Genomic DNA, 21,899 nt, shown 5'->3' with positions numbered 1-21,899 from the left:
TTCATCTTATATATTTTGTTATTCACATATCATTTAAATATTTACCATAACCACTAAAATATAATCATTGAAAAATAAAACAAAATTTACAGTATTGCGTGGACGATGCAACACTTGAAAAATTTTCTCACTCTGCTAACAGGTGGCACCGGTTGTTCCTCTTGTGACACATTGGCATATATATGGAGGTGTCTCAAAAAAATTGTATAAAAAAATTGAGAAAGAGTAGAACAAAAGCAAATTGTGTCAAAGCCTAGAACAAAAACAAGTTTTGTGTTTGTATCTACAATTTACTGTGCCATACAAACTGTCCGTGTCAGTCCCAGAGGCAGACATGAAATCTGTGTCCCAGAAGGCCTCCAGCTGAGTTCTGTCCATGTACATTTTTTAACAATTTAAGCTAATATCCCTCTAGTTCACAAAATTCTTCATTTTGTCATGCCATTTTGGATAAAATGAATGTGATAACACTTGTTAGCACATCTTTCATTTATTTTGGAACGTCGTGGATGCAGAGGGTCTGCCTCCCGAAACAATTATTTGTACCACAGGGCATCCACTGAACACTGGATCATTGGATTCTCTTCTGCAGTGCCTCCCTCCAGCTCCCTTTCTTTCTTCGCCTTTAACTCGCCCTTTGTTCACAGTTACATGGGCTTTGAAGCACTCTGCTGAAAATTTTAGCCACAGTAACAGAGCCAAAAACCCAGGAGCAGACCATTCTTCTTTTTTCCTGTCATCTACATGTACATTGATACTCAGCAAACCACAGTGAAGAGCACGGCAGAGGGTATGTCCCATCATACCAGTTATTATCACCTGTTGTAAGGACTTATTCCAATTCCATTTAGGTTGAGAGTGATGCAAGAATTGTTAGTTAAATACATCTATTCACACTGTAATTAGTGTAATCTTACCTTCACAATGCCACTGGAAGTGATGTCTAGGAGTTATAGTATATTCCTAGATTACTCACTGAAAGCCAGTCTTGAAGCTTTGTAAGTAGACTACATCTGGATAGTTCGCATATCTCTTAAAGCACCTGTAACTTGAGTTTTTTCAGCATCTCTATGACCCTCTCCCTTGGTACAAACAAACTTGTGACCATCATGCTACTCTTTCTTGTATGAGGGTTGGAACTTTAATAGTGGCAACTATTTATTTACAGCTTGTACAAAATACCAGGTGATCAAAAAGTCAGTATAAATTTGAAAACTTAATAAACCACGGAATAATGTAGATAGAGGTAAAAATTGGCACACATGCTTGGAATGACATGGGGTTTTATTGGGGGGGGGGGGGGGGGAGGAAGGTCACAAAATGTCCAACAGATCTCTTGCACGCGTCGTTTGGTGATGATCATGTGCTCAGCCACCACTTCGTCATGCTTAGCCTCCCAGGTCCCCAGACCTCAGTCCGTGCGATTATTGGCTTTGGAGTTACCTGAAGTCACAAGTGTATTGTGATCGATCGACATCTCTAGGGATGCTGAAAGACAACATCCGACGCCAGTGCCTCACCATAATTCCGGACATGCTTTACAGTGCTGTTCACAACATTATTCCCCGACTACAGCTATTGTTGAGAAATGATGGTGGACCTATTGAGCATTTCCTGTAAAGAACATCATCTTTACTTTGCCTTACTTCGTTATGCTCATTATTGCTATTCTGATCAGACGAAGCACCATCTGTCGGACATTTTTTGAACTTTTTTTTTTTTCTAATGAAACCCCATGTCATTCCAAGCATGGGTGTCAATTTGTACCTCTCTATCTACATTATTCCGTGATTTATTCAGGTTTCAAATTTATACTGACTTTTTGATCACCCGGTAGATACGTGTTTCAAAGTATTACTGACCTTCAAAGTAGTCACCAGCATTGTGTATAACCCATTGTCAGTGATGTGGAAGTCGTAGGATACTCTTAGCAGTGCCAGTTGTGTTGACAGTTCGAGCAGCGAATGTTGTGAAGTGTTTCCTTCAGTTTAGAAATAAAGTAGGACTTGTGAGGGCTTAAGTCAGGGGAGTGCAGTAGGTGGTATAGCACTTAGCAGCCCCATCAGTCAGCAGTTCAACTCTATTTCTAAACTGAAGGCAACACTTCACAGCATTCGTGTCAAAACTGCAACAAATTTGTCGGGCGATAGACAGCACCGCTCAAACTGTCAACACAACTGGCACTACTAAGATTATCCTACAACTTCCATATCCCTGGCAACGGGTTATACACAATGCTGGTGACTACTTAGAAGGTTAGTAAAACTTTGAAACACGTATCTATTTTGTATGAACTATAAATAAATAGTTGCCACTATTAAAGTTCCAACCCTCATATACAGGCAATATCCACTGTTAGTCATGTTTGGTATTCTACCAATGAACCAAAATCTGCTGCCTCCTTTACCCATGACTGAGTGGTGTAATTGTTCCATTTCATATTCCTGTAATTTGTTACATGTAGGTATTTGTATGAGAATCAATTCCAAATGTCATTCATTTATATTATATTTTTTTCATTTTGTGAAATGCACAATTTTACATTTCTAAACATTTAAAGGAAATTGCCAGTCTTTACAACACTTTGAAATATCGAGATCTGACAGAATGTTAGTGCAATGTTGTTCAGACAATAATTGTTTATAGATAAGTGCATCATCTGCAACAGTCTAAGGTTACTATTAATATTATCTGCAAAGTCATTAATATTGAACAATAACAGCAAAACAGCAAGGGTCCCAACACACCTTCCAATTTACCTCTAAATCTACCGATGACTCTCCATCCGAGTTAACATGCTGTATCCTCCTTACCAAGAAATCCCGAATCCAGTCACAAATTTCACTCAGTATCTCTTATGATCATACTTCCAATAATAACTGTAGGTGTGGTACTCAGTCAAATGCTTTTCAACTCTCCACAGTTCCCTGCTCGTCACTATTGATGCCACCTCCCTGTACACTACCATTCCTAATGCCAATGGCCTTACCACTACTGAAAACTACCTTTCCCAACACACGATGTATTCCAAACCAACAACCTCCTTCCTAGTTGCCATGACTAACTATATTCTCACCCACAATTACTTCTCCTTTGAAGGCACTACCTACAAACAAATCCAGAGTACAGCCATGAGCATCCTCATTGCACCATCTATGCCAACCTATTCATGGACCACCTAGAGGAACCCTTCCTAAAAGCCCAGAATCCTAAACCCCTCACCTGGCTCAGATTCATTGATGACATCTTTGCTATCTGGATCGAAGGTGAGGACACCCTACCCACATTCCTCCAGAACCTCAACAATTTCTCCCCCATTTGCTTCACCCAGTCCTACTCAATCCAACGAGCCAGTTTGCTAGCTGATGACCTCCACCTCGGCTACATCAGTACCTCCGTCCATATCAAACCTACTAACCCCCAGCAATACCTGCACTTCGACAGCTGCCACCTATTCCATACCAAGAAGTCCCTTCCATGCAGCCTAGCCACCCGTGGTCGTCGCATCTGCAGCGACGAGCAGTCCCTCTCGAAATATACCGAGGGTCTCACTGAAGTCTTCACTGACCGTAATTATCCTCCCAACTCCCACCACCTCCCAAAGTCCCACTGTCTGGCCACAGAGGAGGATTCCCCTTGTAACTCAGTACCACCCAGGACTGGAGCAACTGAATTACATTCTCTTCCAGGATTTTGATTATTTCTCGTTGTGCCCTGAAATGAGTAACATCCTGCCCACTATCCTTCCCACCCCTACCACAGTGGTATTCCGCTGTCCACCAAACCTACACAATATACTCGTCCAACCTTACACAACTCCTGCTCCCAATCCCTTACCTCATGGCTCATACCCCTTTAATAGACTAGATGCAAGACCTGTTCCATACATTCTCCCATAACCACTTATTCCAGTTTAGTCACTATCAGCACCTATCACATCAAAGGTCGGGCTACCTGTGAAACCAGTCATCTGTGGTCGACAAGCTATGATGCAACCACTGGCTGCATTTTATGTACGCATGACAACCAACAAACTGTCTGTCCGCATGAATGGCCACTGACAAACTGTGGCTAAGAAACAAGCAGACCACCCTGTCGCTGAATATGCTGCCAAACATGATATCCTTCATTTCAGTGGCTGCTTCACAGCCTATGCCATATGGATCCTTCCCACCAACACCAGCTTTTCTGAATTGCGCAGGTGGGAAGTCTCCCTGCAATTCATCCTACGTTCCTGTAACTCTCCTGGCCTTAAGCTTCGTTAGTCACTGTCCTCACCCATATAGCCCCTTTGCTGCTCCCATTCCAGCACTACATAGCCATCATTGCACTACCACACCCAGTCTTTTTATTTCTCTCCTTTTCCACTACCTCCCCCCCCCCCCCCCCCCCCACCCCACCTCTCTGCTGCCCTCCGTCTAACCTGCAAGCACTTCACTGTCTACCACTCCCACCATACTATCCATCTCCCTCTACGCCCCAGCCTCCTCCTTACCCCCCACCCAGTCACCACTCCCATCATGCACTAGTTCTGCTGCTCGCAGTGTCGTTTCGCGTGGTTTCAGTTGCCTGAGACTGCAGTTGTGCGTGTGTGTGCGTGCGTGCGTGCATGCGGGTGTGTGTGGGCGTGCGTGCGGGTGTGTGTGGGCGTGCGTGCGTCTATTGTTGACGAAGGCCATTGGCTGAAAGCTTCAATTGTGAAAGTCTTTTTGTTGTGCCTATCTGCAACTCAGCATCTCTGCTGTATGGTGAGTAGCAACTTTCCTGCTCATAATATTGTTTCAGAATATGAGAAATACTGTATCTACCCGACTGCCTTGATCTGTGGCTTTCAGGATGTTAGATGCAAAATGAGGCAGTAGTGTATTTGGTATGGGCTTTGTGAGAGATCTTTCAGTAATATATTGCTGTGTCCTTAAAGGTTTTTATGCATTGAACTCTCCACAGTGTTTCATTTAACATTTCTGTATCTATAGAGCTATGTGTCATTTTACTACTATTATGCAGAATCACTGTTTCTTCCCATCATGAACTGTTTTACTACATACATATATATCAGGTACATTGTGAACTATTCCTTTAAACTTACGTCACAGTTCTTGTATATTCTCCTCTCAAGAGCTAACTATTTTGAGTTCCTTATTGAGATTGGACACTAATGCCTCTTTACCTAGTTTGCTGAACATATAAATCATCCTAGTTGTTTTATGAAAATGCTTTGTTGGTGGAGCTCAGTTAACATAATTAGGACATACAAGCTGACTGCATACAAATTTTAAAGTGAGTGGTCTTGGTTCTTTTAGTATTTGCATTGGGATTAGAGAACTCTTGCAAGGGTAGTAAAGCTTAAAAGCACTGAGATGTTTGGAGGGAAAAAAGAATATAAAAGGATTCAGGAAAATAAATACTTGTGGTAATAACAACTTGCTTTATTCATACACAGTATCTTGCAAACAGTTGATGCAAGTGTCTAAATAGATCCGGTCTTCCTAGATATTCAAAAGACATACAGCAATTTACTGTATAGTCAACAAACTACAAAGATACAATTATGTGGGAAAATCTTCATAATATGTCATTTCCATGACATGTTTTTGACTAATTCAACCCATCAGATGAAATATGTTGAACTGAAGTCAAAGTAAAATCAGGCAAATCCCGAATAAACATCACAGTAAAGTAGAACCCTCGTTGACTCAAAGGTTATGTTGAACAGTGCTTTATAACCTCAATCCTATTGTAGTAGGTGTGCTGTTGCCTTCCTGTGACCCCTGAACCGACTTACGCAGCCAATTCTAGGGGACCAGCACCTTAACATGCACCCTGAATCATGCTACAGCTCGGTATGCTTCACATCGGCAAGCATTACCAGTGGTGAAGGAAGTGATAGATGACAGATAAAAGCCTTAGCGCTACCCAGGGAGTAAGAGGACATCTAACTTCTCAATATATGTAATTGATTAATCAGATAGGATCAGCTGGTGCTGTTTCCTTCAGAAAAGTATCATAAATGAGCCTGTACCAGACAAGGTGCTTAGTATCTCGAGTGGCTAAGAAGGTTTCCCATAAACAGGTCAGCACAGGGCAACACTGTGTGAGTGCCCATGGCTGCACTGTGGGTTGCTTCATATATATCTTCCCCTTGAAGTCAAAATAAGTGCTGGTAAGGATGTAGTTTGTTGGGTGTATAAGGAACGAGGTCCTGTGTTTGGAGTCAGTAGGATGTTGGGAACGCTTACTTGCGACAAGAATGAGGCTGTGGGTGTGGGAGTTGGAATGCAGCTGGTACTGGGCTGGGAATGGATGAGAGATGACAGAAGGAAGTGGTTTGTGTCTTTGATACAGAAAGCTAGGCCACGGGAAACAGGTTGAAAGTTTTAGTGAAGAAGAGCCAAGATTCTTCCTGTCAAAGGACAGCAGTCAGCTACAATGTTTTGATTTGTGGCGTTTGGAAAATATGTAGAAGAAGCCAATGTAGAATGTGTCACAAAACCAGCCAAGTGCAAATTCTGTGTGTTTCACCTATTTGTTTACTTATATGTACATACACCCCCCCCCCATGAACCATGGACCTTGCCGTTGCCGTTGGTGGAGAGGCTTGCGTGCCTCAGCGATACAGATAGCCGTACCGTAGGTGCAACCACAACGGAGGGGTATCTGTTGAGAGGCCAGACAAACGTGTGGTTCCTGAAGAGGGGAAGCAGCCTTTTCAGTAGTTGCAAGGGCAACAGTCTGGATGATTGACTGATCTGGCCTTGTAACAATAACCAAAACGGCCTTGCTGTGCTGGTACTGCGAACGGCTGAAAGCAAGGGGAAACTACAGCCGTAATTTTTCCCGATGGCATGCAGCTTTACTGTATGATTAAATGATGATGGCGTCCTCTTGGGTAAAATATTCCGGAGGTAAAACAGTCCACCATTCGGATCTCCGGGCGGGGACTATTCAAGAGGATGTCGTTATCAGGAGAAAGAAAACTGGCGTTCTACGGATCGGAGTGTGGAATGTCAGATCCCTTAATCGGGCAGGTAGGTTAGAAAATTTAAAAAGGGAATGGATAGGTTGAAGTTAGATATAGTGGGAATTAGTGAAGTTCGGTGGCAGGAGGAACAAGACTTCTGGTCAGGTGACTACAGGGTTATAAACACAAAATCAAATAGGGGTAATGCAGGAGTAGGTTTAATGATGAATAGGAAAATAGGAATGCGGGTAAGCTACTACAAACACCATAGTGAACGCATTATTGTGGCCAAGATAGATACAAAGCCCACACCTACTACAGTAGTACAAGTTTATATGCCAACTGGCTCTGCATATGACGAAGAAATTGAAGAAATGTATGATGAAATAAAAGAAATTATTCAGATTGTGAAAGGAGACGAAAATTTAATAGTCATGGGTGACTGGAATTCGAGTGTAGGAAAAGGGAGAGAAGGAAACGTAGTAGGTGATTATGGATTGGGGCTAAGACATGAAAGAGGAAGCCGCCTGGTAGAATTTTGCACAGAGCACAACATAATCATAACTAACACTTGGTTTAAGAATCATGAAAGAAGGTTGTATACATGGAAGAACCCTGGAGATACTAAAAGGTATCAGATAGATTATATAATGGTAAGACAGAGATTTAGGAACCAGGTTTTAAATTGTAAGACATTTCCAGGGGCAGATGTGGACTCTGACCACAATCTATTGGTTATGACCTGTAGATTAAAACTGAAGAAACTGCAAAAAGGTGGGAATTTAAGGAGATGGGACCTGGATAAACTGAAAGAACCAGAGGTTGTACAGAGTTTCAGGGAGAGCATAAGGGAACAATTGACAGGAATGGGGGAAAGAAATACAGTAGAAGAAGAATGGGTAGCTTTGAGGGATGAAGTAGCGAAGGCAGCAGAGGATCAAGTAGGTAAAAAGACGAGGGCTAGTAGAAATCCTTGGGTAACAGAAGAAATATTGAATTTAATTGATGAAAGGAGAAAATAGAAAATGCAGTAAATGTAGCAGGCAAAAAGGAATACAAACGTCTCAAAAATGAGATCGACAGGAAGTGCAAAATGGCTAAGCAGGGATGGCTAGAGGACAAATGTAAGGATGTAGAGGCCTATCTCACTAGGGGGTAAGATAGATACTGCCTATAGGAAAATTAAAGAGACCTTTGGAGATAAGAGAACGACTTGTATGAATATCAAGAGCTCAGATGGAAACCCAGTTCTAAGCAAAGAAGGGAAGGCAGAAAGGTGGAAGGAGTATATAGAGGGTCTATACAAGGGTGATGTACTTGAGGACAATATTATAGAAATGGAAGAGGATGTAGATGAAGATGAAATGGGAGATATGATACTGCGTGAAGAGTTTGACAGAGCACTGAAAGACCTGAGTCGAAACAAGGCCCCTGGAGTAGACAACATTCCATTGGAACTACTGACGGCCTTGGGAGAGCCAGTCCTGACAAAACTCTACCATCTGGTGAGCAAGATGTATGAAACAGGCGAAATACCCTCAGACTTTAAGAAGAATATAATAATTCCAATCCCAAAGAAAGCAGGTGTTGACAGATGTGAAAATTACCGAACTATCAGTTTAATAAGTCACAGCTGCAAAATACTAACATGAATTCTGTACAGACGAATGGAAAAACTAGTAGAAGCCAACCTCGGGGAAGATCAGTTTGGATTCCATAGAAACACTGGAACACGTGAGGCAATACTGACCTTACGACTTATCTTAGAAGAAAGATTAAGGAAAGGCAAACCTACGTTTCTAGCATTTGTAGACTTAGAGAAAGCTTTTGACAATGTTGACTGGAATACTCTCTTTCAAATTCTAAAGGTTGCAGGGGTAAAATACAGGGAGCGAAAGGCTATTTACAATTTGTACAGAAACCAAATGGCAGTTATAAGAGTCGAGGTACATGAAAGGGAAGCAGTGGTTGGGAAGGGAGTAAGACAGGGTTGTAGCCTCTCCCCGATGTTGTTCAATCTGTATATTGAGCAAGCAGTAAAGGAAACAAAAGAAAAATTCGGAGTAGGTATTAAAATTCATGGAGAAGAAATAAAAACTTTGAGGTTCGCCGATGACATTGTAATTCTGTCAGAGACAGCAAAGGACTTGGAAGAGCAGTTGAATGGAATGGACAGTGTCTTGAAAGGAGGATCTGGCCGCGTGGCAGCTGCCTTACCCCTTTCCAACAGGTACGGGGTGCTTCCTAGTGGTGATGACATCGTTTCCGAGCCACCACACGATGCCTCGCCTGTTGGGCCAGTGGCCGATTCTCCGGCAAGGTCCCGACAGTCACAGAGGGCGGGCCTATTAGTTATAGGGAGCTCCAACGTTAGGCGGGTTATGGAGCCCCTTAGGAAAATAGCAGGTAGGTCAGGGAAGAATGCCAGTGTGCACTCGGTGTGCTTGCCGGGGGGTCTCGTCCGTAATGTGGAGGAGGCCCTTCCGGCAGCTATTGAACGCACTGGGTGTGACCGGCTGCAGATAGTAGCACATGTCGGAACGAATGACGCCTGCCGCTTGGGTTCTGAGGCCATCCTTGGTTCCTTCCGGCGGCTGGCTGATTTGGTGAAGACAACCAGCATCGCACGCGGAGTGCAAGCTGAGCTTAATATCTGCAGCATAGTGCCCAGAGTCGATCGCGGTCCTCTGGTTTGGAGCCGTGTGGAGGGTCTAAACCAGAGGCTCAGACGACTCTGCAACTATAATGGTTGCAAATTCATCGACCTCCGTTATTGGGTGGAGAACTGTAGGGCCCCCCTAGACAGGTCAGGCGTGCACTACACACCGGAAGCAGCTACTAGGGTAGCAGAGTACGTGTGGCGTGCACACGGGGGTTTTTTAGGTTAGAGGGACCCCCCCTTGGGCGAAACGATAAAATACCTGACGGCTTACCAGAGAGGACATTATCATCGTTGATAAAGAACGTCCGTCCTCAGAGACCAAAAACAGGAAAAGTTAACGTAATATTGGTAAACTGCAGGAGTATCCAGGGCAAGGTTCCTGAATTAGTATCTCTTATTGAAGGAAATAGTGCGCATATAGTATTAGGAACGGAAAGTTGGTTAAAACTGGAAGTGAACAGTAACGAAATCCTAGACACGGAATGGAATATATACCGCAAGGATAGGATAAACGCCAATGGTGGAGGAGTATTTATAGCAGTAAAGAATTCAATAATATCCAGTGAAGTTATTAGCGAATGCGAATGTGAAATAATCTGGGTTAAGTTAAGTATCAAAGGTGGGTCAGATATGATAGTCGGATGCTTCTATAGACCACCTGCATCAGCAACCGTAGTAGTTGAGCGCCTCAGAGAGAACCTGCAGAACGTCGTGAAGAAGTTTCGTGATCATACTATTGTAATAGGGGGAGACTTCAATCTACCAGGTATAGAATGGGATAGTCACACAATCAGAACTGGAGCCAGGGACAGAGACTCTTGTGACATTATCCTGACTGCCTTGTCCGAGAATTACTTCGAGCAGATAGTTAGAGAACCAACTCGTGAAGCTAACGTTTTAGACCTCATAGCAACAAATAGACCGGAACTTTTCGACTCCGTGAATGTAGAAGAGGGTATCAGTGATCATAAGTCAGTGGTTGCATCAATGACTACAAGTGTAATAAGAAATGCCAAGAAAGGAAGGAAAATATATTTGCTTAACAAGATTGATAGGGCACAAATCGCAGAATATCTGAGTGACCACCATCAAACGTTCATTTCTGAGGAAGAGGATGTGGAACAAAAATGGAAAAAATTCAGAAACATCGTCCAGTACGCCTTAGATAAGTTCGTACCGACTAAGGTCCAAAGCGAGGGGAAAGATCCACCGTGGTATAACAATCATGTACGAAAGGTACTACGGAAACAAAGAAAGCTTCATCATAGGTTTAAGAGTAGTCGAATCATAGCTGATAAGGAAAAGCTGAACGAAGCGAAAAAGAGCGTAAAGAGAGCAATGAGAGAAGCATTCAACGAATTCGAACATAAAACATTGGCAAACAATCTAAACAAGAACCCTAAAAAGTTTTGGTCATATGTAAAATCGGTAAGCGGATCTAAATCCTCTATTCAGTCACTCGTTGACCACGATGGCACCGAAACAGAGGACGACCGAAGACAGGCAGAAATACTGAATTCAGTGTTCCGAAACTGTTTCACTGCGGAAAATCGTAACACGGTCCCTGACTTCAGCCGTCGCACGGACGCCAAAATGGAAAATATTGAAATAAACGATATCGGAATTGAAAAACAACTGCTATCACTTAGTAGCGGAAAAGCATCCGGACCAGACGAGATACCCTTAAGATTCTACAGTGATTATGCTAAAGAACTTGCCCCCTTTCTATCAGCAATTTATCGTAGATCGCTGGAAGAACATAAAGTACCTAGCGACTGGAAGAAAGCGCAGGTCGTTCCCATTTTCAAGAAGGGTCATAAATCAGATGCGAATAATTATAGGCCTATTTCGCTTACGTCAATCTGTTGTAGAATAATGGAACATGTTTTGTGTTCTCGTATTATGACGTTCTTAGATAATACAAATCTCCTTCATCATAACCAACATGGATTCCGCAAACAGAGATCATGTGAAACTCAGCTCGCCCTATTTGCCCAAGAAATTCACAGTGCCGTAGACACTGGCGAGCAGATTGATGCCGTATTCCTGGACTTCAGGAAGGCATTTGATACGGTTCCGCACTTACGTTTAGTGAAAAAAATACGAGCTTACGGAATATCGGACCAGGTTTGTGATTGGATTCAGGATTTCCTAGAAGAAAGAACACAACATGTCATTCTTAACGGTTCAAAATCTGCAGATGTAGAGGTAATTTCGGGAGTACCGCAGGGAAGCGTGATAGGACCTTTATTGTTTACAATATACATAAATGACTTAGTTGACAACATCGGTAGCTCCGTGAGGCTATTTGCAGATGACACGGTTGTCTACAAGAAAGTAGCAACATAAGAAGACTCGTACGTACTCCAGGAGGACCTGCAGAGGATTAATGCATGGTGCGACAGCTGGCAGCTTTCCCTAAACGTAGATAAATGTAATATAATGCGCATACATAGGGGCAGAAATCCATTCCAGTACGACTATGCCATAGGTGGTAAATCATTGGAAGCGGTAACGACCGTAAAATACTTAGGAGTTACTATCCGGAGCGATCTGAAGTGGAATGATCACATAAAACAAATAGTGGGAAAAGCAGGCGCCAGGTTGAGATTCATAGAAAGAATTCTAAGAAAATGTGACTCATCGACGAAAGAAGTAGCTTACAAAACGCTTGTTCGTCCGATTCTTGAGTATTGCTCATCAGTATGGGACCCTTACCAGGTTGGATTAATAGAAGAGATAGACATGATCCAGCGAAAAGCAGCGCGATTCGTCATGGGGACATTTAGTCAGCGCGAGAGCGTTACGGAGATGCTGAACAAGCTCCAGTGGCGGACACTTCAAGAAAGGCGTTACGCAATACGGAGAGGTTTATTATCGAAATTACGAGAGAGCACATTCCGGGAAGAGATGGGCAACATATTACTACCGCCCACATATATCTCGCGTAATGATCACAACGAAAAGATCCGAGAAATTAGAGCAAATACGGAGACTTACAAGCAGTCGTTCTTCCCACGCACAATTCGTGAATGGAACAGGGAAGGGGGGATCAGATAGTGGTACAATAAGTACCCTCCGCCACACACCGTAAGGTGGCTCGCGGAGTATAGATGAAGATGTAGATGTAAGATGAACATCAACAAAAGCAAAACAAGGATAATGGAATGTAGTCTAATTAAGTCGGGTGATGCTGAGGGAATTAGATTAGGAAATGAGGCACTTAAAGTAGTAAAGGAGTTTTGCTATTTGGGGAGCAAAATAACTGATGATGGTCGAAGTAGAGAGGATATAAAATGTAGACTGGCAATGGCAAGGAAAGTGTTTCTGAAGAAGAGAAATTTGTTAACATCCAGTATTGATTTAAGTGTCAGGAAGTCATTTCTGAAAGTATTCGTATGGAGTGTAGCCATGTATGGAAGTGAAACATGGACGATAAATAGTTTGGACAAGAAGAGAATAGAAGCTTTCGAAATGTGGTGCTACAGAAGAATGCTGAAGATTAGATGGGTAGATCACATAACTAATGAGGAAGTATTGAATAGGATTGGGGAGAAGAGAAGTTTGTGGCACAACTTGACCAGAAGAAGGGATCGGTTGGTAGGACATGTTCTGAGGCATCAAGGGATCACCAATTTAGTATTGGAGGGCAGCGTGGAGGGTAAAAATCGTAGAGGGAGACCAAGAGATGAATACACTAAGCAGATTCAGAAGGATGTAGGTTGCAGTAGGTACTGGGAGATGAAAAAGCTTGCACAGGATAGAGTAGCATGGAGAGCTGCATCAAACCAGTTTCAGGACTGAAGACCACAACAACAACATGTACATACATTTGCCAACATTTCATATTTACTCTGTGTCTGAGTAAAATCATGTGTCTCAGATAAACTCACTTTGCAAACCTAGGTCATAAAACTTAAAGTAAAATTCAAACATGTTTTTGTATTAATTGTATTGTCATTATATATTGTGTAGTTTCAAACACCAAGCACTGTAGAAAGCATATTTTGTTCTGTAGCATCAGTTGTAATCTGATTCTAGCAGTTGTATAATCATTCACAAAAATCATTTGCCACAAATTTTACTTTCTGTTTATGTGAATAAACATATGTTTACAAGAATTTTCAGAGTTACAAGTGTCTTGCATAACACATTTCCTAGTAAATCATCATTTGTGATTTACAGATACTGCAGCATATTGTTTCCACTGGAGGCTATGGATCATGTCCTGTTCTGAGAATCTTCCTTCATCTGTTTGCAAGTTTGTCTTAATGTTATCCATTGTTCCAGTTCTCTTCCTACCCCTTTCTCTCATTCCTTCCTCTTTTCCCTCTATAATTCTTTGTTGTGGACGATTCATGTACAGTATATGTTCCAGACAAGGTTTTTCCTCTTTCTGACCACTTCTAACAATCTTCTTTCTTATCCTCTTTTCTTCCTTCATTATCTGTCAGTCCACTTCACCTTAAGCATTCTTCTCCATAGCCACATTTGCAATTTTTTTTTCCTGTGATTCACTTCTGTAAAAAACTCCACTCCAAACAACATTTTGCAAATATTTTCCTTGGCTTCATTGGAATTCTTCTAGATGTTAGTAACTGCTTCATCTTTTCATATGCTCTCTTTCCCATAAATATGTTCCTCCTTATTTCTTATGTACAGCTTCCATTCCATGTCATTAAAATTTCTGAGGTACAGATAGGATTTTACTTCTACCTTTTTTTTCTATCTACAAATGTGTTTATTCTCATTACTTTTGTCTTTGCTTTATCTTTATTCCATAGTTCCTCTTCTGATTCCACCAGCACTGCATGATTATTTGCATATATTAATTCTTTATCCTTTCCCCTCCAATTAGAGTGTCTTTTGCATAATATGTGGCCTAACCCATTAGTTCTTCTCTGTATATGGTGAATAGCTTCAGTGATGGTGAGCATCCTTGTCATACTCCGCTTCCAGTGCTCATCTCTTCCATATCCTCATTCCTTGTCCTGCTACAGTGTTTATCTGTAGCAGTGATGAATGAAAAACAGTTAACAAAGTCAATTATAAATAGTGCAGTGCAAGAAATAACACAAAATGCCAAAAACTGCAGATGTAAAATGAAGCCTGTCGACATCAACCACTGCTTGCAAGAGGGGAAGGTGCAGACTATGTAAATAAACACCACTACCACAGAAGATGCCTGGTGTAACTCTTTTTAATTACACTGCAGTCAGCTCAAGACAGATAACCTATAATAACAGATGTTAAGTGTACCTATATCGAAAGGATAGGCTAGTGGGAAATGGAGGTGATGTACTTATCACAGTAAACAATAAACTCAAATCTTCCAAGATAGAAATTGAAGCTGCATGCAAGATTGTTTGGCCAAGACTTGGTATCAGGTTGAGCATGAACTTGTAATTGGATGTTTCTGTTGATCACAAGACTTTACATGTTACCAAAAACTTTCACAAGTACCTAAGTTACAATTAAGTTACGCAATCGCATTGTCAACATCAGAGGAAACTTTAATTGTACAACAATTAGCTGAGATAATTACAGTTTTGTAAGTGGTGGGCTTGGCAAGACATCCTGAAAAACATTAGTAAATGCTTTCTCTGAAAACTTCCTGGAACAGATAGTTCAGAAGCCTGTTCATGAAGAAATTATATTAGATCTAATGGCAACAAGTAGGCCTGACCTCTTTGAGGATGTCCAGATTCTCAGTGCCCATACTGAATTTATGCGAGCAATTATTGACATTTATTGTCTCCTATATTTATTTACTTTCCATGTGTGAGGGGATGGGGAGAATATAGGAGCTGTGGAGCTGGCAGAAGAGACCAGTGTGCTCTATCCTATTAACACATTTACTTAAACATTTTTAAAAACTTTTCAAAACATCAAATCGGATGAACCATAGTCATATAGTATGCAGTAATTTTCTACAATCTACAAAGGCTGTACAACAAAAAGTCAACATTCTATTATTCCTCTTTTCAAGAAATATTATAAAGGATCAATCTGCATCAAAAAATCAACGTGTGCATGTATGTGACACTCACTTCAAGTAAAGTCATCTTATTACAACTATAAAACATTTTTTTCATAATTCATTTTAGTTTCAAATAATTCTGTGTGGCACAACTCCCAGATTCAGTGAGATCAGCAAGCTGGACTGCTAAAGCAGCTCATCATCAATGTCGCTATAGCAAGCAGTGTACTTCTGCAATTATTACTCCAGCTATAGGAGTACTTCGTACTTTATTCAGTGAGCTGCATGAATTAATTGACACAGTTATAGAATATACTGTTCTGTACTTCTGCAGCTAGGTATTCCTTTTCATCTGTTTCTGCTTCTAGTAATAAGTTTCATTGTTCTGACAATTACCCATAATTCCTGTGGACCAGTTTTGTTCACTATGTATTCCTCTTTGTGGCTCATCCTGAGAGTTTCATTAATTTATTTATTTGAATCTGCTACTGTGGTATGAATCGGTTCCACTCTCTTGCATGAGGGATACCCCATTCTGTGGCTGGAAAAATTCCTCTCTTCTTTACTCTCAAAAGTACATCTTCCTAATTTTGAGCCCTATAATCGAGTACGCGACATGCTTAAGAATTAATATCTCGCTTCGCTTCACCCTCAATATCCAATTGAACCCAGAATCCTATAATGCATTTACAACAGGGGACCATAACATACCTTCAGAAAAAGACACACACTTCACAAAGATGGTGCTTAGTGACAGGGTCCTGCAGTACGCAAATACTGGTCACATTTTAACAGTAAAAGTAACAAGCCAAACAGTAGAGGCACTGAGTCATCGACAGGCCCATCAATGGGGCTGAAAAGCTTGTTACTTCAGGATGAATCCTTTTTTGTGCCGGAGCGTGCATGTGTGCCCATGCCCCCCCCCCCCCCCTCGCCCCCCCATGTTGAATGAAACTTGATGGCTGTCAAGAAGCAATGCATGATGCCTCTGTAGCAGAATATTGTGATCTTTCACAGAACCCAAAGAAATTGTGGCTGTATGTAAAGGCTGTTAGTGGCTCCAATGTTAGTGTCAAGTACCTAATGAATATTATGTTTCCATATGGGCACTAAAGAACTTGCAGCCAATAGAATATTCCTCTAGCACTGACCTATAGTTAATAGGGTTATCATTTAGTGTGCAATATATACATTCTTCAGTTGCTGTAAGAGATGAGGAAGTCTTTCAGTGGTATACTGTACATATGTAAGAGTGCTTCAGTGATGAAATCTGGAACTTTCACAGCATGTCTCGCTCTGTGAAAGTCCAGTTCCACCTATTACTTTTTAGCTGTAATTCCCAGTTGAGAGATTTACTGCTCAACTCTTGTTATGCACTACCTTTCCAAATTAAAGCCATTCAATGCATCCATTCTCGAACCTTGCTCGATTACTTGAGCTTTGATTGCAAGCAGAGTTAATATCTCTCTTTGATGTACCAGCAATTTATTGATAGTTCTATAAGTAACATTCATTGCCCATTTATTAATATCATCATGAAAATACATAACCTCCACCAATCTGTCATATTAAAATTCATTTCAGTAAAAGTCATGTTATATCATTGCACTCAAAATCACTTTCTCTCTACTTATTCTTTGAAAGCCACAGTCCAGGCACTCAACAATGGTTGGCACCCACAGCACACACCCATGTCCAAACGTGGCAGGTGACTGCCTCTGGATCTGCACCGCTGACCTGTAACTCAGTGGAAACTCTGACACTCGTGGAATAATGGAATTAATGTTAATAATAATGTATAGTGGGTCTGGTGATGAACTTTTGTACAGGAAAGACGTTGTTGACGGTTTATAGTTTTACAGCTCTCAGGTCCAATGACCCTAACACTCAGTGCCTTGTTTTTAATTTGCTCCATCTTAAACATAGCTCTGCCTCACAACTACATATCACGTTATATTGTCTCTTTGGTGGATATTTTTCCTGACCTCTCCTCATTAGTAATGATTATATTGTGTGTACATGAAATTACCAACAACTTACTCATGCAGCATTCCACTAAATTTTATTATTTACAATCTGCTGATTACATTAGTGTAAATGTTTCGTATGGAAACATTTTATTTAAAGAAATATTCATACTTTACAGTGCCTGTAACCCCGTATGATCATCAAAATTTCACCTTTGAAAGCCTTCATTCAATTTTTTTTAGCAAGCACTGCCCTTTTTCTGGAAACGTAGTATTTTCAGAGTTATTTTTATTCAAAATTTTCGTTTTCCAGAATGGTCAAATATTAAGATTTAACTCTTTCAAAAATCTTCTCTTGTAGCTCTGACTTTTTTTCTCCCTGCCAATGTGCTATATATGTTAGGTAAGAATATATAAACAAAATTATTATTATTATGGTACATTCAAAAGTTAATAAACTTCTTTTAATTTAGAACAAGGATTTACGAGTGGATGCACTCCTCCTCCCTGTCCGTTCCGGTGCCAAAGGTCTTAATCTTACAGAGGCCACACATGTTTTATTGGTGGAACCAATTCTAAACCCGGCAGACGAGTTGCAAGCTATTGGCCGCGTGCATCGTATCGGGCAAAAAAAGTGAGTTAGTTGTCTTTATGTTAATCAACACTTACAATTTCATGTTTATAAGAACAGTATACATTAAACTGAACAGACTGTGTAATTGTTTTATTTCTGCAAAGATGTAACAAAAGTAATTATTGTGTTGTATTGCATCACAGGAAAACTACGGTTCATCGGTTTTTGATACGAGGAACCGTTGAAGAGAGGATATATGAAGCTATGCATAGTGGTGCCAAAGACTGGAGTGATGACAGTATTACTTTGAATCATCTTATAGGGCTTTTCACTGATGCTGAAGGTGCTGCAGCTGCTACATCTGCAGCTGCTCCATCTGTTGTCACTTTAGATGATGGTAATGATAGTCAGTCAAACATAGTTCAAATGAACAATAATGCTCCTAACTCTGCCCATGGATTTTCACATGAAAGGTATGAGCATGAACGGGAGACTGAACAAGTAGCTTCTTCACTACGGGATACACCGTCAACAAGTGCTTTGTCACAGTCGGCAGAAATGTTTCAGGATGTTGTTCAAGAACATGTCACTGATTTACAGTGTGCAGGTAGCAGTAACAATAGTGTTGGTGTAAATGTTGATACTGGAACTATGTTGGATGTTGATGAGATAAACAGTTATGATCCTATACCTGGAACCTCCCGTGACACAGGTCACCATTTAGTGCAAAGTACAGTGGACATTGTAATGCCAGTTGGAAGTGTGCCATCAACAAATGACTCATCAATGGAAGAGGAAGGTAGTGCTTTGCAAGGTCTTGTTGATGGCATTTGAAGTGCAGCAAAAAGCACTTTGTTCCTTTAGTGAATGATTGTTGTACAATCTTTCTACAATCATTTTGTAACTTGCGGTTGTGTCTGAGATATGTGTTAGAGTGTAAGAAGCGATTTGGAACTGTCAGGAATTTCTTACATTGCTACTTACTTTTGATTAGTACCACATGCATTTTTATGTAATTTATCAATAACCTTTTGAACTCTGGCTCAAAAATGTTGTGTGTATGGGGAGGGGGGGGGGGGGGGGGGGGGGGGGGAGAGAGAGAGAGAGAGAGAGAGAGAGAGAGAGAGAGAGAGACTATGTACATGCACAAGCCAGTGTTGATGTAGGTGGAAAGATTAATGTGATATTGTCAGAGTGAGTTCCCATCGATGGACTTCAGAGAAACGAGTGCTTGCAGGAGGATGTTGATGGATGGATGGATGGTACCGTGTAGTATTAGCGGGCACTCGAGTCCCTTGATTTATGCTGTCAGGAATGCTCAGCCTGGGGTCTTTTTTGTTTTAACAGCTGTGCAGTGAATGCATGCTGGCTGGTTAGGGTCTCTTCTCAACTTGTTCCCGTGCCCTCCCTGAGTAAAGAACAAAGTTGTGAATGCTGGGAATGGATTTTCTACTTTTATACGTGTCTACTGGCTGTATGTAGAATTCTACAGCACTGGCCAGCTATATAATTTAACTGTCCTCTCGTAACAGTTTCTTATTCAGGTTTAATACCCTGATGACGTATTTTCGACTAGTTATTGATACAAAGAGTTGCATTTTGCTCACTCTTGATGTGCAAATTGATACCTATAAAGGCTTTGCACAAGAATGTAAAGAAGTGATGACGTTTTGCATTGGTACAGAAAACAGCAGCATGTTAACAATGTTGTATCAGTATGGAGCCTGTTAAGTATTGGAAGCAATATTTAAAATTTTATAGATTCAAGCAGATGATCTATCATAAAGTTGCATCACTATTATTGTTACAGTTTTCAACTCATTATTTCTTTGTTTACTGTGTTCCAGCATCATTTTGAAAAAAATAAACATTTTATTCTAAAAATGAATTTCTATTGACATACATTTATTGAGGAAAAATTCAGTTATAAATGGGACAAGACGTGTAATAATCAGTCTTACTGCATCCACTGCCAATGTTCACTGCCAGTACTTTGTAATGTTTAATGTAAAGCAGTCTTTGTATCGAGTTAAGCAAATCTGTATAAATAATGGTGATACCTTATTGTACAATCAGTATGTGAGAGCAGTTTCAATGGTTTTTTAGAAGTACATGTAAATTTACATAAAATGGCCATTAAAAATGTAAGTTGCAAAAACTGGTTTGACACATAGTAAAATGAACTTTTAATTTTTTCTTTATAAATTATAAATTTGGATGTTATAGCTGACATAAATCGGCAGGAAAAATGGATAATAATCGGCATTTGTGTATTTGATAGAATCATCTACTGGTAACTTTTGCACTGACACAAGTCTCTCACTCATGTCACAAGTGTAATTTTTGTAAAGAATGAAAGCATTTTATATAACTTTAGCAAGTTAAAATGTGACAATGTATCCAATATGTGCACACTGTGTTTTCTGGCATATAGCATGCAGTAGTTCTTTTTTATTTTTTTAAGGAGAGAAAAGTTCATTTATTGGTCAGTTGTGATAAATTGTGTAAAAGAAATCATAAAATGCCTTTAGAAATGTTCAAATAAAAATTATGTTTTCCCCTTCATTTCCACAGAAATTATTTTTTACAGGTTGTTGTCTCATTTTAACAGTTTATTTGCCACAGTTCGTCTTGATGAACAAGTACAGTAAACTCTTGATACAATAAATTTGTGATTGTCTGTGAGCTGATCATCCACTTTGCAGATTATCCGTGTTGTATTCCTACCACAGATTTTTGCTGATGAAATTTTTTTTTTAAGCCAGGAGTAGTCACATTTGAGCAATAATCTCGTGTTACGGCATGAGTGTAGTAAACACAAACATTGCAAGTTCAGAGCAGTATTTTGTTTCAAAGCAGTGTTAGGTAACATGAAATTATTTTGTAATGTATTTTTTGTAAGTACTGAATTTTCACATGTACTAAGATAATTAAAGTAGAATTTATTATAGACATTAGTTAAGTTAATTTAAATACGGCATTGTAATTAATTTTTGTCTGCAGTTTTCAAGTCACCAATTACCGCAGAGAATCGAGAGTTTACTGTACTTAAGTTTCCTTTGAAAGACTTTTTTATCATCCTGTACAATTATTAGTTTCACAAAAATGAAAACTATACTTTGTCCTTCCTATCATTGTTGTCATATTTTAATCTCCATTACTGTTGCCATGCAATTGCAATTTTACAAGAAAATGTGGGGCTGCATTTAGTAGAATATCACATGTTTCTTGTATACAAAAATTTCTAAATTCAATATTATGACTTTAAGGGCTGCGAAGTAAACAACCAAACAAGTCTGAAGTCATAGAAGTTGGTGAATGAAAATTAGCTGACTAGTATGCATTATACGAGGAATCTCAATGTGACTTATCAAATGAAAGTGCTGGCAGGTCGACAGACACACAAACAAACACAAACATACACACAAAATTCAAGCCTTCACAACAAACTGTTGCCTCATCAGGAAAGAGGGAAGGCGAGGGAAAGACGAAAGGATGTGGGTTTTAAGGGAGAGGGTAAGGAGTCATTCCAATCCTGGAAGCGGAAACACTTACCTTAGGGGGAAAAAAGGACAGGTATACACTCGCGCGCACACACACACACACACATATATGCATCCACACATGTGTGTGTCTTTCGTCTTTCACTCTCCTTCCCTCTTTCCTGATGAAGCAACCATTTGTTGCGAAAGCTTGAATTTTGTGTGTATGTTTGTGTTTGTGTTTGTTTGTGTGTCTATCGACCTACCAGCACT

The 21,899-nt window shown here is 40.4% G+C and overlaps 1 protein-coding gene across 1 annotated transcript in view; it reads left to right on the top strand.

Moving 5' to 3' along the window:
* LOC124804966 (E3 ubiquitin-protein ligase SHPRH) overlaps positions 1-19,204 on the top strand; it is a 266,474-nt gene extending 247,270 nt beyond the window's left edge. Inside the window, exons 22-23 of the mRNA XM_047265357.1 lie at positions 18,044-18,204; positions 18,348-19,204. Of these exons, the coding sequence (XP_047121313.1) occupies positions 18,044-18,204; positions 18,348-18,978 (792 nt within the window). The 3' untranslated portion in view covers positions 18,979-19,204. The remainder of the gene's footprint in view (positions 1-18,043; positions 18,205-18,347) is intronic.
* The last annotated feature ends 2,695 nt before the right edge of the window (positions 19,205-21,899 follow it).

This window comes from Schistocerca piceifrons, chromosome 7 (genome assembly GCF_021461385.2).
Source record: "Schistocerca piceifrons isolate TAMUIC-IGC-003096 chromosome 7, iqSchPice1.1, whole genome shotgun sequence".
NCBI classification, from domain to species: Eukaryota; Metazoa; Arthropoda; class Insecta; order Orthoptera; family Acrididae; genus Schistocerca; species Schistocerca piceifrons.
Note: the sequence above shows the minus strand (reverse complement) of the source record. Positions and strands in the feature narration are given on the sequence as shown.